This window comes from Dendrobates tinctorius, unplaced genomic scaffold, assembly GCF_039654945.1.
Source record: "Dendrobates tinctorius isolate UK_male_01 unplaced genomic scaffold, ASM3965494v1 ptg000143l, whole genome shotgun sequence".
Lineage (NCBI taxonomy): Eukaryota > Metazoa > Chordata > Amphibia > Anura > Dendrobatidae > Dendrobates > Dendrobates tinctorius.
The window spans coordinates 11,945,116-11,957,529 of record NW_027361810.1 but is presented as its reverse complement, the minus strand read 5'-3'; the positions used below and the strand labels follow the sequence as shown (position 1 = coordinate 11,957,529).

At 50.7% G+C, this 12,414-nt stretch overlaps 1 protein-coding gene across 4 annotated transcripts in view; it reads left to right on the top strand.

The window, feature by feature from the left end:
• SPEG (striated muscle enriched protein kinase) overlaps positions 1–12,414 on the top strand; it is a 239,638-nt gene that overhangs the window by 186,197 nt on the left and 41,027 nt on the right. For all 4 annotated transcript variants that reach the window (XM_073545451.1, XM_073545453.1, XM_073545452.1 and 1 more), the window contains 4 exons: positions 7,029–7,071; positions 7,352–7,420; positions 7,507–10,612; positions 12,097–12,237. In XM_073545451.1, the coding sequence (XP_073401552.1) occupies positions 7,029–7,071; positions 7,352–7,420; positions 7,507–10,612; positions 12,097–12,237 (3,359 nt within the window). The remainder of the gene's footprint in view (positions 1–7,028; positions 7,072–7,351; positions 7,421–7,506; positions 10,613–12,096; positions 12,238–12,414) is intronic.

Genomic DNA, 12,414 nt, shown 5'->3' with positions numbered 1-12,414 from the left:
CCCATACTACTCCTGGTCTCCGTACCTCCAAGAGCAGCCAGACATAGTGCTCCCATACTACTCCTGGTCACAGTGCCCGCAAGAGCAGCCAGACATAGTGCTCCCATAATACTCCTGGCCACAGTGCCCCCAAGAGCAGCCACACATAGTGCTCCCATACTACTCCTGGCCACAAGAGCAGCCAGACATAGTGCTCCCATACTACTCCTGGTCACAGTGCCCCCAAGAGCAGCCAGACATAGTGCTCCCATAATACTCCTGGCCACAGTGCCCCCAAGAGCAGCCATACATAGTGCTCCCATAATACTCCTGGCCACAAGAGCAGCCAGACATAGTGCTCCCATACTACTCCTGGCCACAGTGCCCCCAAGAGCAGCCAGACATAGTGCTCCCATACTACTCCTGGTCTCCGTGCCTCCAAGAGCAGCCAAACATAGTGCTCCCATACTACTCCTGGCCACAGTGCCCCCAAGAGCAGCCAGACATAGTGCTCCCATACTACTCCTGGTCACAGTGCCCGCAAGAGCAGCCAGACATAGTGCTCCCATACTACTCCTGGTCTCCGTACCTCCAAGAGCAGCCAGACATAGTGCTCCCATACTACTCCTGGTCACAGTGCCCGCAAGAGCAGCCAGACATAGTGCTCCCATAATACTCCTGGCCACAGTGCCCCCAAGAGCAGCCACACATAGTGCTCCCATACTACTCCTGGCCACAAGAGCAGCCAGACATAGTGCTCCCATACTACTCCTGGTCACAGTGCCCCCAAGAGCAGCCAGACATAGTGCTCCCATACTACTCCTGGTCCCAGTGCCCCCAAGATCAGCCAGACATAGTGCTCCCATACTACTCCTGGTCACAGTGCCCCCAAGAGCAGCCAGACATAGTGCTCCCATACTACTCCTGGTCCCAGTGCCCCCAAGAGCAGCCAGACATAGTGCTCCCATAATACTCCTGGCCACTGTCCCCCCAAGAGCAGCCAGACCTAGTGCTCCCATACTACTCCTGGTCACAGTGCCCCCAAGAGCAGCCAAACATAGTGCTCGCATACTACTCCTGGCCACAGTGCCCCCAAGAGCAGCCAGACATAGTGCTCCCATACTACTCCTGGTCCCAGTGCCCCCAATATCAGCCAGACATTGTGCTCCCATACTACTCCTGGCCACAGTCCCCCCAAGAGCAGCCAGACATAGTGCTCCCATACTACTCCTGGTCACAGTGCCCCCAAGAGCAGCCAGGCATAGTGCTCCCATACTACTCCTGGTCTCCGTGCCTCCAAGAGCAGCCAGACATAGTGCTCCCATACTACTCCTGGTCACAGTGCCCCCAAGAGCAGCCAGACATAGTGCTCCCATACTACTCCTGGTCACAGTGCCCCCAAGAGCGGCCAGACATAGTGCTCCCATACTACTCCTGGTCCCAGTGCCCCCAAGATCAGCCAGACATAGTGCTCCCATACTACTCCTGGTCACAGTGCCCCCAAGAGCAGCCAGACATAGTGCTCCCATACTACTCCTGGTCCCAGTGCCCCCAAGAGCAGCCAGACATAGTGCTCCCATAATACTCCTGGCCACTGTCCCCCCAAGAGCAGCCAGACATAGTGCTCCCATACTACTCCTGGTCACAGTGCCCCCAAGAGCAGCCAGGCATAGTGCTCCCATACTACTCCTGGTCTCCGTGCCTCCAAGAGCAGCCAGGCATAGTGCTCCCATACTACTCCTGGTCACAGTGCCCCCAAGAGCAGCCAGGCATAGTGCTCCCATACTACTCCTGGTCTCCGTGCCTCCAAGAGCAGCCAGGCATAGTGCTCCCATACTACTCCTGGTCACAGTGCCCCCAAGAGCAGCCAGACATAGTGCTCCCATACTACTCCTGGTCACAGTGCCCCCAAGAGCGGCCAGACATAGTGCTCCCATACTACTCCTGGTCCCAGTGCCCCCAAGATCAGCCAGACATAGTGCTCCCATACTACTCCTGGTCACAGTGCCCCCAAGAGCAGCCAGACATAGTGCTCCCATACTACTCCTGGTCCCAGTGCCCCCAAGAGCAGCCAGACATAGTGCTCCCATAATACTCCTGGCCACTGTCCCCCCAAGAGCAGCCAGACCTAGTGCTCCCATACTACTCCTGGTCACAGTGCCCCCAAGAGCAGCCAAACATAGTGCTCGCATACTACTCCTGGTCTCCGTGCCTCCAAGAGCAGCCAGACATAGTGCTCCCATACTACTCCTGGTCACAGTGCCCCCAAGAGCAGCCAGACATAGTGCTCCCATACTACTCCTGGTCCCAGTGCCCGCAAGAGCAGCCAGACATAGTGCTCCCATACTACTCCTGGCCACAGTGCCCCCAAGAGCAGCCAGACATAGTGCTCCCATACTACTCCTGGTCTCCGTGCCTCCAAGAGCAGCCAGACATAGTGCTCCCATACTACTCCTGGTCACAGTGCCCGCAAGAGCAGCCAGACATAGTGCTCCCATACTACTCCTGGCCACAGTGACCCCAAGAGCAGCCAGACATAGTGCTCCCATACTACTCCTGGTCTCCGTACCTCCAAGAGCAGCCAGACATAGTGCTCCCATACTACTCCTGGTCACAGTGCCCGCAAGAGCAGCCAGACATAGTGCTCCCATACTACTCCTGGTCACAGTGCCCCCAAGAGCAGTCACACATAGTGCTCCCATACTACTCCTGGCCACAAGAGCAGCCAGACATAGTGCTCCCATACTACTCCTGGTCACAGTGCCCCCAAGAGCAGCCAGACATAGTGCTCCCATAATACTCCTGGCCACAGTGCCCCCAAGAGCAGCCAGACATAGTGCTCCCATAATACTCCTGGCCACAAGAGCAGCCAGACATAGTGCTCCCATACTACTCCTGGCCACAGTGCCCCCAAGAGCAGCCAGACATAGTGCTCCCATACTACTCCTGGTCTCCGTGCCTCCAAGAGCAGCCAAACATAGTGCTCCCATACTACTCCTGGCCACAGTGCCCCCAAGAGCAGCCAGACATAGTGCTCCCATACTACTCCTGGTCACAGTGCCCGCAAGAGCAGCCAGACATAGTGCTCCCATACTACTCCTGGTCACAGTGCCCCCAAGACAGCCAGACATAGTGCTCCCATACTACTCCTGGCCACAGTGCCCCCAAGAGCAGCCACACATAGTGCTCCCATACTACTCCTGGTCTCTGTGCCTCCATGAGCAGCCAGACATAGTGCTCCCATAATACTCCTTGCCACAGTGCCCCCAAGAGCAGCCAGACATAGTGCTCCCATAATACTCCTGGCCACAAGAGCAGCCAGACATAGTGCTCCCATACTACTCCTGGCCACAGTGCCCCCAAGAGCAGCCAGACATAGTGCTCCCATACTACTCCTGGTCTCCGTGCCTCCAAGAGCAGCCAGACATAGTGCTCCCATACTACTCCTGGTCCCAGTGCCCCCAAGGGCAGCCAGACATAGTGCTCCCATACTTCTCCTGGTCCCAGTGGCCCCAAGAGCAGCCAGACATAGTGCTCCCATACTACTCCTGGCCACAGTGCCCCCAAGAGCAGCCAGACATAGTGCTCCCATACTACTCCTGGTCTACGTGTCTCCAAGAGCAGCCAGACATAGTGCTCCCATACTACTCCTGGTCTCCGTGCCTCCAAGAGCAGCCAGACATAGTGCTCCCATATCACTCTTGGTCCCAGTGCCCCCAAGAGCAGCCAGACATAGTGTTCCCATACTACTCCTGGCCACAGTGCCCCCAAGAGCAGCCAGACATAGTGCTCCCATAATACTCCTGGCCACAGTGCCCCCAAGAGCAGCCAGACATAGTGCTCCCATACTACTCCTGGTCTCCGTGCCTCCAAGAGCAGCCAGACATAGTGCTCCCATACTACTCCTGGCCACAGTGCCCCCAAGAGCAGCCAGACATAGTGCTCCCATACTACTCCTGGTCTCTGTGCCTCCAAGAGCAGCCAGACATAGTGCTCCCGTACTACTCCTGGTCCCAGTGCCCCCAAGGGCAGCCAGACATAGTGCTCCCATACTTCTCCTGGTCCCAGTGCCCCCAAGAGCAGCCAGACATAGTGCTCCCATACTACTCCTGGTCACAGTGCCCCCAAGAGCAGCCAGACATAGTGCTCCCATACTACTCCTGGTCACAGTGCCCCCAAGAGCAGCCAGACATAGTGCTCCCATACTACTCCTGGTCACAGTGCACCCCAAGAGCAGCCAGACATAGTGCTCCCATAATACTCCTGGCCACAGTGCCCCCAAGAGCAGCCAGACATAGTGCTCCCATACTACTCCTGGTCACAGTGCCCCCAAGAGCAGCCAGACATCGTGCTCCCATACTTCTCCTGGTCTCCGTGTCTCCAAGAGCAGCCAGACATAGTGCTCCCATACTACTCCTGGTCTCCGTGCCTCCAAGAGCAGCCAGACATAGTGCTCCCATAATACTCTTGGTCCCAGTGCCCCCAAGAGCAGCCAGACATAGTGCTCCCATACTACTCCTGGTCACAGTGCCCCCAAGAGCAGCCAGACATAGTGCTCCCATACTACTCCTGGTCACAGTGCCCCCAAGAGCAGCCAGACATAGTGCTCCCATACTACTCCTGGTCACAGTGCCCCCAAGAGCAGCCAGACATAGTGCTCCCATAATACTCCTGGCCACAGTGCCCCCAAGAGCAGCCAGACATAGTGCTCCCATACTACTCCTGGTCACAGTGCCCCCAAGAGCAGCCAGACATCGTGCTCCCATACTTCTCCTGGTCTCCGTGCCTCCAAGAGCAGCCAGACATAGTGCTCCCATACTACTCCTGGCTACAGTGCCCCCAAGAGCAGCCAGACATAATGCTCCCATACTACTCCTGGTCCCAGTGCCTCCAAGAGCAGCCAGACATAATGCTCCCATACTACTCCTGGTCACAGTGCCCGCAAGAGCAGGCAGACATAGTGCTCCCATACTACTCCTGGTCTCCGTGCCTCCAAGAGCAGCCAGACATAGGGCTCCCATAATACTCTTGGTCCCAGTGCCCCCAAGAGCAGCCAGACATAGTGCTCCCATAATACTCTTGGTCCCAGTGCCCCCAAGAGCAGCCAGACATAGTGCTCCCATACTACTCCTGGCCACAGTGCAACCAAGAGCAGCCAGACATAGTGCTCCCATACTACTCCTGGCCACAGTGCCCCCAAGAGCAGCCAGACATCGTGCTCTCATACTACTCCTGGTCTCCGTGCCTCCAAGAGCAGCCAGACATAGTGCTCCCATAATACTCTTGGTCCCAGTGCCCCCAAAAGGAGCCAGACATAGTGCTCCCATACTACTCCTGGTCCCAGTGTCTCCAAGAGCAGCCAGACATAGTGCTCCCATACTACTCCTGGTCCCAGTGCCCCCAAGAGCAGCCAGACATAGTGCTCCCATACTACTCCTGGTCACAGTGCCCGCAAGAGCAGCCAGACATAGTGCTCCCATACTACTCCTGGTCTCCGTGCCTCCAAGAGCAGCCAGACATAGTGCTCCCATAATACTCTTGGTCCCAGTGCCCCCAAGAGCAGCCAGACATAGTGCTCCCATAATACTCTTGGTCCCAGTGCCCCCAAGAGCAGCCAGACATAGTGCTCCCATACTACTCCTGGCCACAGTGCCCCCAAGAGCAGCCAGACATCGTGCTCCCATACTACTCCTGGTCACAGTGCCCCCAAGAGCAGCCAGACATAGTGCTCCCATACTACTCCTGGTCACAGTGCCCGCAAGAGCAGCCAGACATAGTGCTCCCATACTACTCCTGGTCACAGTGCCCCCAAGAGCAGCCAGACATAGTGCTCCCATAATACTCTTGGTCCCAGTGCCCCCAAGAGCAGCCAGACATAGTGCTCCCATACTACTCCTGGTCACAGTGCCCCCAAGAGCAGCCAGACATAGTGCTCCCATACTACTCCTGGCCACAGTGCCCCCAAGAGCAGCCAGACATAGTGCTCCCATAATACTCTTGGTCCCAGTACCCCCAAGAGCAGCCAGACATAGTGCTCCCATACTACTCCTGGTCACAGTGCCCCCAAGAGCAGCCAGACATAGTGCTCCCATACTACTCCTGGTCACAGTGCCCCCAAGAGCAGCCAGACATAGTGCTCCCATACTACTCCTGGCCACAGTGCTCCCATAATACTCTTGGTCCCAGTGCCCCCAAGAGCAGCCAGACATAGTGCTCCCATAATACTCTTGGTCCCAGTGCCCCCAAGAGCAGCCAGACATAGTGCTCCCATACTACTCCTGGTCACAGTGCCCCCAAGAGCAGCCAGACATAGTGCTCCCATAATACTCTTGGTCCCAGTGCCCCCAAGAGCAGCCAGACATAGTGCTCCCATACTACTCCTGGTCCCAGTGCCTCCAAGAGCAGCCAGACATAGTGCTCCCATACTACTCCTGGTCCCAGTGCCCCCAAGAGCAGCCAGACATAGTGGTCCCATACTACTCCTGGCCACAGTGCCCCCAAGAGCAGCCAGACATAGTGCTCCCATACTACTCCTGGCCACAGTGCCCCAAGAGCAGCCAGACATAGTGCTCCCATACTACTCCTGGCCACAGTGCCCCCAAGAGCAGCCAGACATAGTGCTCCCATACTACTCCTGGCCACAGTGCCCCCAAGAGCACCCAGACACAGTGCCTCAATGATATTCCTGGCCACAGTGCCTCAGAACACAATCAGACACAGTTGCCCCCCTAAGACAGCTGTACACAGAGCCCCTGTATCATTGCCGACCACCATGCCCCAATAACACAATAATAAATTACAGCTATATACAAATACTCATCTAGACACAGCACTTTTTCAAGAGACATAGGCACAGTGCCCAATATAATATTACTGGCCTCAGTGCCCCCATAATGCAACCAGATAATATTTTTCTGCTTATGCGTCAATGGAGGCAGTGTGGGGACAGGTCCGCTGCTCCACTAGCCCACATGGCACAACTGGTCGGCTTTAGCAGACACCTCATATACAAGGTGCAATATCACTAATGTTCTCATTTGTTTGCATAGGAGGCTCAATGCCGAAGAAAGTCTGGAACATCCATGGTTCAAGGTGAGCCGAGCTCCGAGTGCATTACATCTAAGGAGGAGGATGGGGGTGGTAGTAATCTAATCAGCGAGCAACTGGGCAGTATCTCCAACTATAAGCAATTAGTGGTACTGCGTTTAAAGGAAAATTGTACTAAAAACTGAAAATGTCTGTGGCCTTTAAGATGAGTGCCATAATAGTGGGGGAACTAAAAGGGGTTCTGCAGTATTAGACAGACTTGGCTGTTTTCTTAAAGAAACGATAAGGCACCTGAAGCTTCTTTTTTATTGACTTTTTTTTTCAGACTTTATCCAAAGGTAAAAATATCAGCACAGACCATATCAAACTCTTCCAGTCTCGAAGGAAGTGGCAGGTGAGTTTTGAAAAGTCTTAACGGTGCTGCCTTCGGAAATGCACCGGCCTCATCGGGTAATAATATGTTTGCTTTTTCTTACTCAGCGATCTTTAATCAGCTTCAAATCCAACATGGTGATGAGGTCTATCCCAGAGCTCCTACAAGACACAAGCAACCACTTGTCTATTGCCATCCCCAGACATCCCAAAGAGTCAACAAGCTTGTCATCTTCTTCAGACTCAGATGATCTTGAAGAGCTTCCATATGTCCCCATGCCACTTCAAGTACAGTTCTCTGGTTCTCGAATGTCCCTTAATGAAATCCCGACAGATGAGGAGCAGTCTTCTCAGTGCCCTGAAGATGCCAGCACGCTAGAACTTGTGGAGAGAGAGGAAGAGGTAGACGATAGTAAAATTGCAGAACCAGAAGTGCAAAATAGAGAGATCATAGAGTCACTGAGCAAACGTCCTAAGGGATCGCTAACAAGAACGAAATCGAGTGAAGCTGAAGCCGGCTCGTCTTCAGACGATGAGGCCTCGGAATCCAACAAGAAGAAGGAGCCACTAAGAAAGCCTCTTAAAAAAGGATCAAGTCTTGAATCTTCGGAAATCACTGATGAACTGGTGGCAACACGTAGAGGAGAATTGAGAAGAGGAAGCTCTGCAGACAGCGCTCTCTTACTCAATGTGTCTACCGAAGATGGGGAAGAAAGAGATACCTTTGATCGAGGTATGACCAAAGCTGCTTCCATGGAGCTACCAACAAGAAACCGCAGCCCACTGAGGCGACGAAAGTTAGGGTCAGCTGACGAGGAGTATGCCCAACGTCTTGAGTTAATGCGGCAACGGTTATTAAGGGGAAGTTCTGCAGATAACAAGCTGAGTGGGCTTAGAGGACCACTGATGGAAACTCTCTCCTTTGATAAAAAACGAGCTGAACAGTTGTCCCCTCGCTTTCCTCGTTCTGAGCACACGGAGTCTTCACCTATCCCTACGATAAAATTGACACGTGCTGCTTCCAGTGAGGCAGCTCCTGGACGGGATTCAACAGAAGAAAGAGTCTTAAGAAAAACCAGCTCTTTTTCCCATGGGGACACAGAACCCCTAGTTCTTCATCGTAGGTCTGGAGCACCCCTGGAAATTCCTCTTGCTCAATTAGAAGCACAGCGCTTGAAGGAGTCTCCATCTCTGTCCGCTCTGACCGACCAGTCACGTTTTGATTCCCGTCCTCAAACGCCTCGTGAGATTCCTCCCAAGTCTCTGACTCCTGATCCAACCACTGACGATTTGGCTCTGGAAACTCAGAATGGTAAAGTTGATGAGGACAAGTCACAAACGTTGAAACACAAGTTTGATAAAAGCTCAAATGAGAACTTGGAAATTATACTTCCCAAAGCCACTCCTTTGGTAGAGGACACAATACTCAAAAAAGAAAAACCAAGTATCCAGATGGAGCAGCCAACAATAAAACCTCATGAAAATGAGATGGAAAGTAACAAAAGCGATGTTCCTGTACAGCAGATATCACCAAAACCTGAAGAATCCACATTAAAACCAGTGGAGGATTCATCTCCTGCGCAAGATACAGACCACAAACCTTCACTGACCCAAACCAAAGGTCCCACACCAGTGGTTTCTTCTGTCCAGAAGATTGAAACTTTAATGACTGCCCAATCATCATTGCCAAGTCAGTCTAATGTAAAATCTCAATTGCCAAGATCATCCATTGTCTCAACACCTGCACCAAGTCTAACTACTGTCCCATCCCCTCTACAAAGTTCAGGCACTGGGCAAACATCTCCATTAAGTCTTCCATCTGCTCCAACTATGCCAAAACCAGTAAGCGTCTCATCTACTTTGCCAAGATCAGGTATAATCCCATCATTTTCACCCAGTAAAGCAGTTTCCTCATCAACTTTGCCAAGGTCTCAAGGTGCTCCAAGTCTTATATCAGGTTCACATGTTGCCCAGTCTACTTCATCAGGCCCAGCAGTGTCTGCATCAATTTTGCCAAGACCTGGAGGAGTTCCTTCTCTTTCACCACCCTATGTAACAAAATCTGCCTCTGTGCCTTCACCTTTGTCTGTTCCAAGACAAGAGCCAGCGCCTATGGCAATAAAGACACCAGATCCTCAACTTCCACCAGCAGATGAATCTTCCCTCAAACACCAACCTGCAAATACAGCAACCCCTAAATCATCACCTTATGCAGAGATGATGCAAACTCTTCAGTTAGGTTCTTCAGAAGAAGAATCTCAAGTACAAACTAAAAAGATTGAGGGGCCACAGAATATTTTACCTTCCAAGGAAAAACTAAGCTCGTCTGTAGCCACCAACGTGGATCCAAAAGTAACTAAAGATGAATCGGCGCAACCCTCAAAGTTTTCAAAGCTTGAAGAGCCGCCAAAAACTGCAAGCACAGAGGACGTCCAGTATATTAGCAACATCGATTCCGAAGAAGTGTTTGAAGCTAAGTTTAAGAGGAATCGTGAGTCTTCTCTGACTCGAGGACTGAAGATGTTAACTAGGACTTGGTCAGAGGAGAAGAATTTATCAACCACACATGCATCTCGAGAAGAGGAAATGTACCGGCCCAGTCCTGTAGGTGTACCACTTGAGTTCCTAGTCCCGGCAGCTTTAGGACTAGATGATAGGTCAAGGTCTATGCAGGACCTATCAAATGCAGAAAGGGACCCAAGCTTTATGAGAAGACTATCCCAACGTTTCAGGAAATCACCAACCACTGAGCGTAAGCAAACACCTTCCGAAGATATAGATGGAACCAGTTCACTGGGAAGACGCCTTTCTTGGACTTTAGGAAGAGGAAGTTCCAAAGAAAGAAAAGACAATGAAAGCCTAAAATCAGAGAAAGGATCTGTAGAAACAATCTCAGTGGACAAGGAGCAGAAGTCCAATGAATCTCCAGTGTTAGCAATGAGGAGGAAGATTGGAAACACCATGGAGCGTCTGTCCTCCAAACTTCGAAGCCAGTCAGAGGAAAGAAGAGAAGTAGAGTCTACTGACAGAAGCGAGGACAGACCTGAGAGAAGAACCCCACTAATGTCCCTGCTCCGGAGATCTAACTCTGAAGGAGAGAACTTACGAAAGTTAGAAATACCCCAAAACCAGCTTGCCTCTCAGTCTGGTTCATCACGGTCCAAAGAATCAGTCAACTCGGGATTAAGCATCAAGTCAGAAATGGTCGAGAAAGGTCAGTGTCATGGAGCATGTACTATATGTTAGATACTGCCATTACCTTGGCCCACATGTATCAATCTTATTTTTTTTTTGTTACCAGTGTTGCACATTTTTTTGAAATGTGAGGCCTTTTATATTGGAGGTGTTATGCTTTTGGTTTAGTTTTTGTCTTTTTTTTTATTGGGATGTGACTTTCTTGCAACTTTTTCATAAATTTGATGAAAAGTTAATCCACCCACAACTACATACATTTGGTATATAAGATTAAGTCTTTTTTTTGTGGCAAATACCTAATCAATCAAGAGTTCAAAGTATACACCCATAAAGGGGTGATAAATATATGATCACTTGGGACCCTTACTGAATATATGCACCAACACTCCATTCACTGTCTCTGAGACTAATGAAAGTACACTGCATGACGATCTCCATCAGTCCCAGGATTTGTAGGGAGTGGAAGCACGACTTTTACTGGGAAAATACAAGTCCCAGCCAGTGGCGCCAACTTTTAGAAAAGCGGGCAGATCTTAGTCGCTAAGGGCCGTGGCTGAGCGCATCTGACAAATCATCATAATTTATGCCACAAAGTAAATTGAGACAATGGGGGGGGATACATCAAGACTGGCGATTCTCTCACCGGTCTGGGGGGGTGCTTTGTAGCAGACACTCCTTATTCGTTAAAGGCTCACGCCTCTTATAACTCAGGCGAGGTGTGTAGTGATGTGCGCTGCTGGAGTAGTGGAGTGGTGAACACTGCTGCTCATCATGAATTTGACAATCGGGGTTCGTGACGCCCTGCCCCACCCCTGTTCAGCCCACTTTATCAGAACTGGGGCGAGAATAGCTTGAAGACACCAAAAGTTGCATTCTTAGTGAAACCTCTCATTTGCGCAAAAAATGTCACTTTGATGATTTGCCTCCATTGTTTTGATGAATTATGGGCCTAAAATGATTTTCGTAGTCCAGACCCTTTGATTTTTGCTGCAAATCCCCCAAGAAGTGAGCGCTTGGACCCTGATACATGAGGGACATTAGCATACCAAGTTTATGTTCCGGAAGAAAAATTGCATTGATGTAGTGGTGATTAATGGCCAATATTTCCTGGCATATTATACTATATAGCAGCTGTAAATTGGCGCCAGAAATTTGGCCTTTTTAATCATTTTCGCTTATTAGGTTGTTCTTTTTCCACCACTTTTCATGTCTCACAAGTGACGAGAAAAGTTTCAGATTTTACACAAATGTAAAACTTTCAAACATTTTTAAAATTTATATCAAAACCTGGCATCAACGTGTTAATAAATAAGGCCATGAGATCAATTTGTGGCGGTTTTCCACAGGGCAGAAAATGAAGTTACTGGTATTACCACCACTGCTACATCTCTAGGTGCATTTATTTGTGACTCTTTGCAGAGCTTCCAGCTTCTTGGATAAGCGATCTGTCACATTTTGCCTGTTGAATGGTCATTGCTGTAATCTCTGGATTCTGCTTTACAGATGACAGGAGATCCAGGTGGGATCGCTGGGGTCTCTCACGTAGTAAGAAGGACAAGATGACATCTCAGCCTTGCATCCCAGCCAGCCTGATGAGTGAGGATGGGAGCATAGTAGGAAGGCAGTACATCCGCAATGAATCAGGTAGGAGATGTAGACAGCTTTTATATGATTGCTGTTAATGTGTTTTTTTTTATTTGAAATTTGATATTATTTGTTTATTCTAAATTCTAAAACAATAGAAAAAAAAAGAAACATAAATAAATAAAATAAAGTGCCATTCAGTCTGGAAAGTGCTTGCAGCCACACGTTTCACCCACC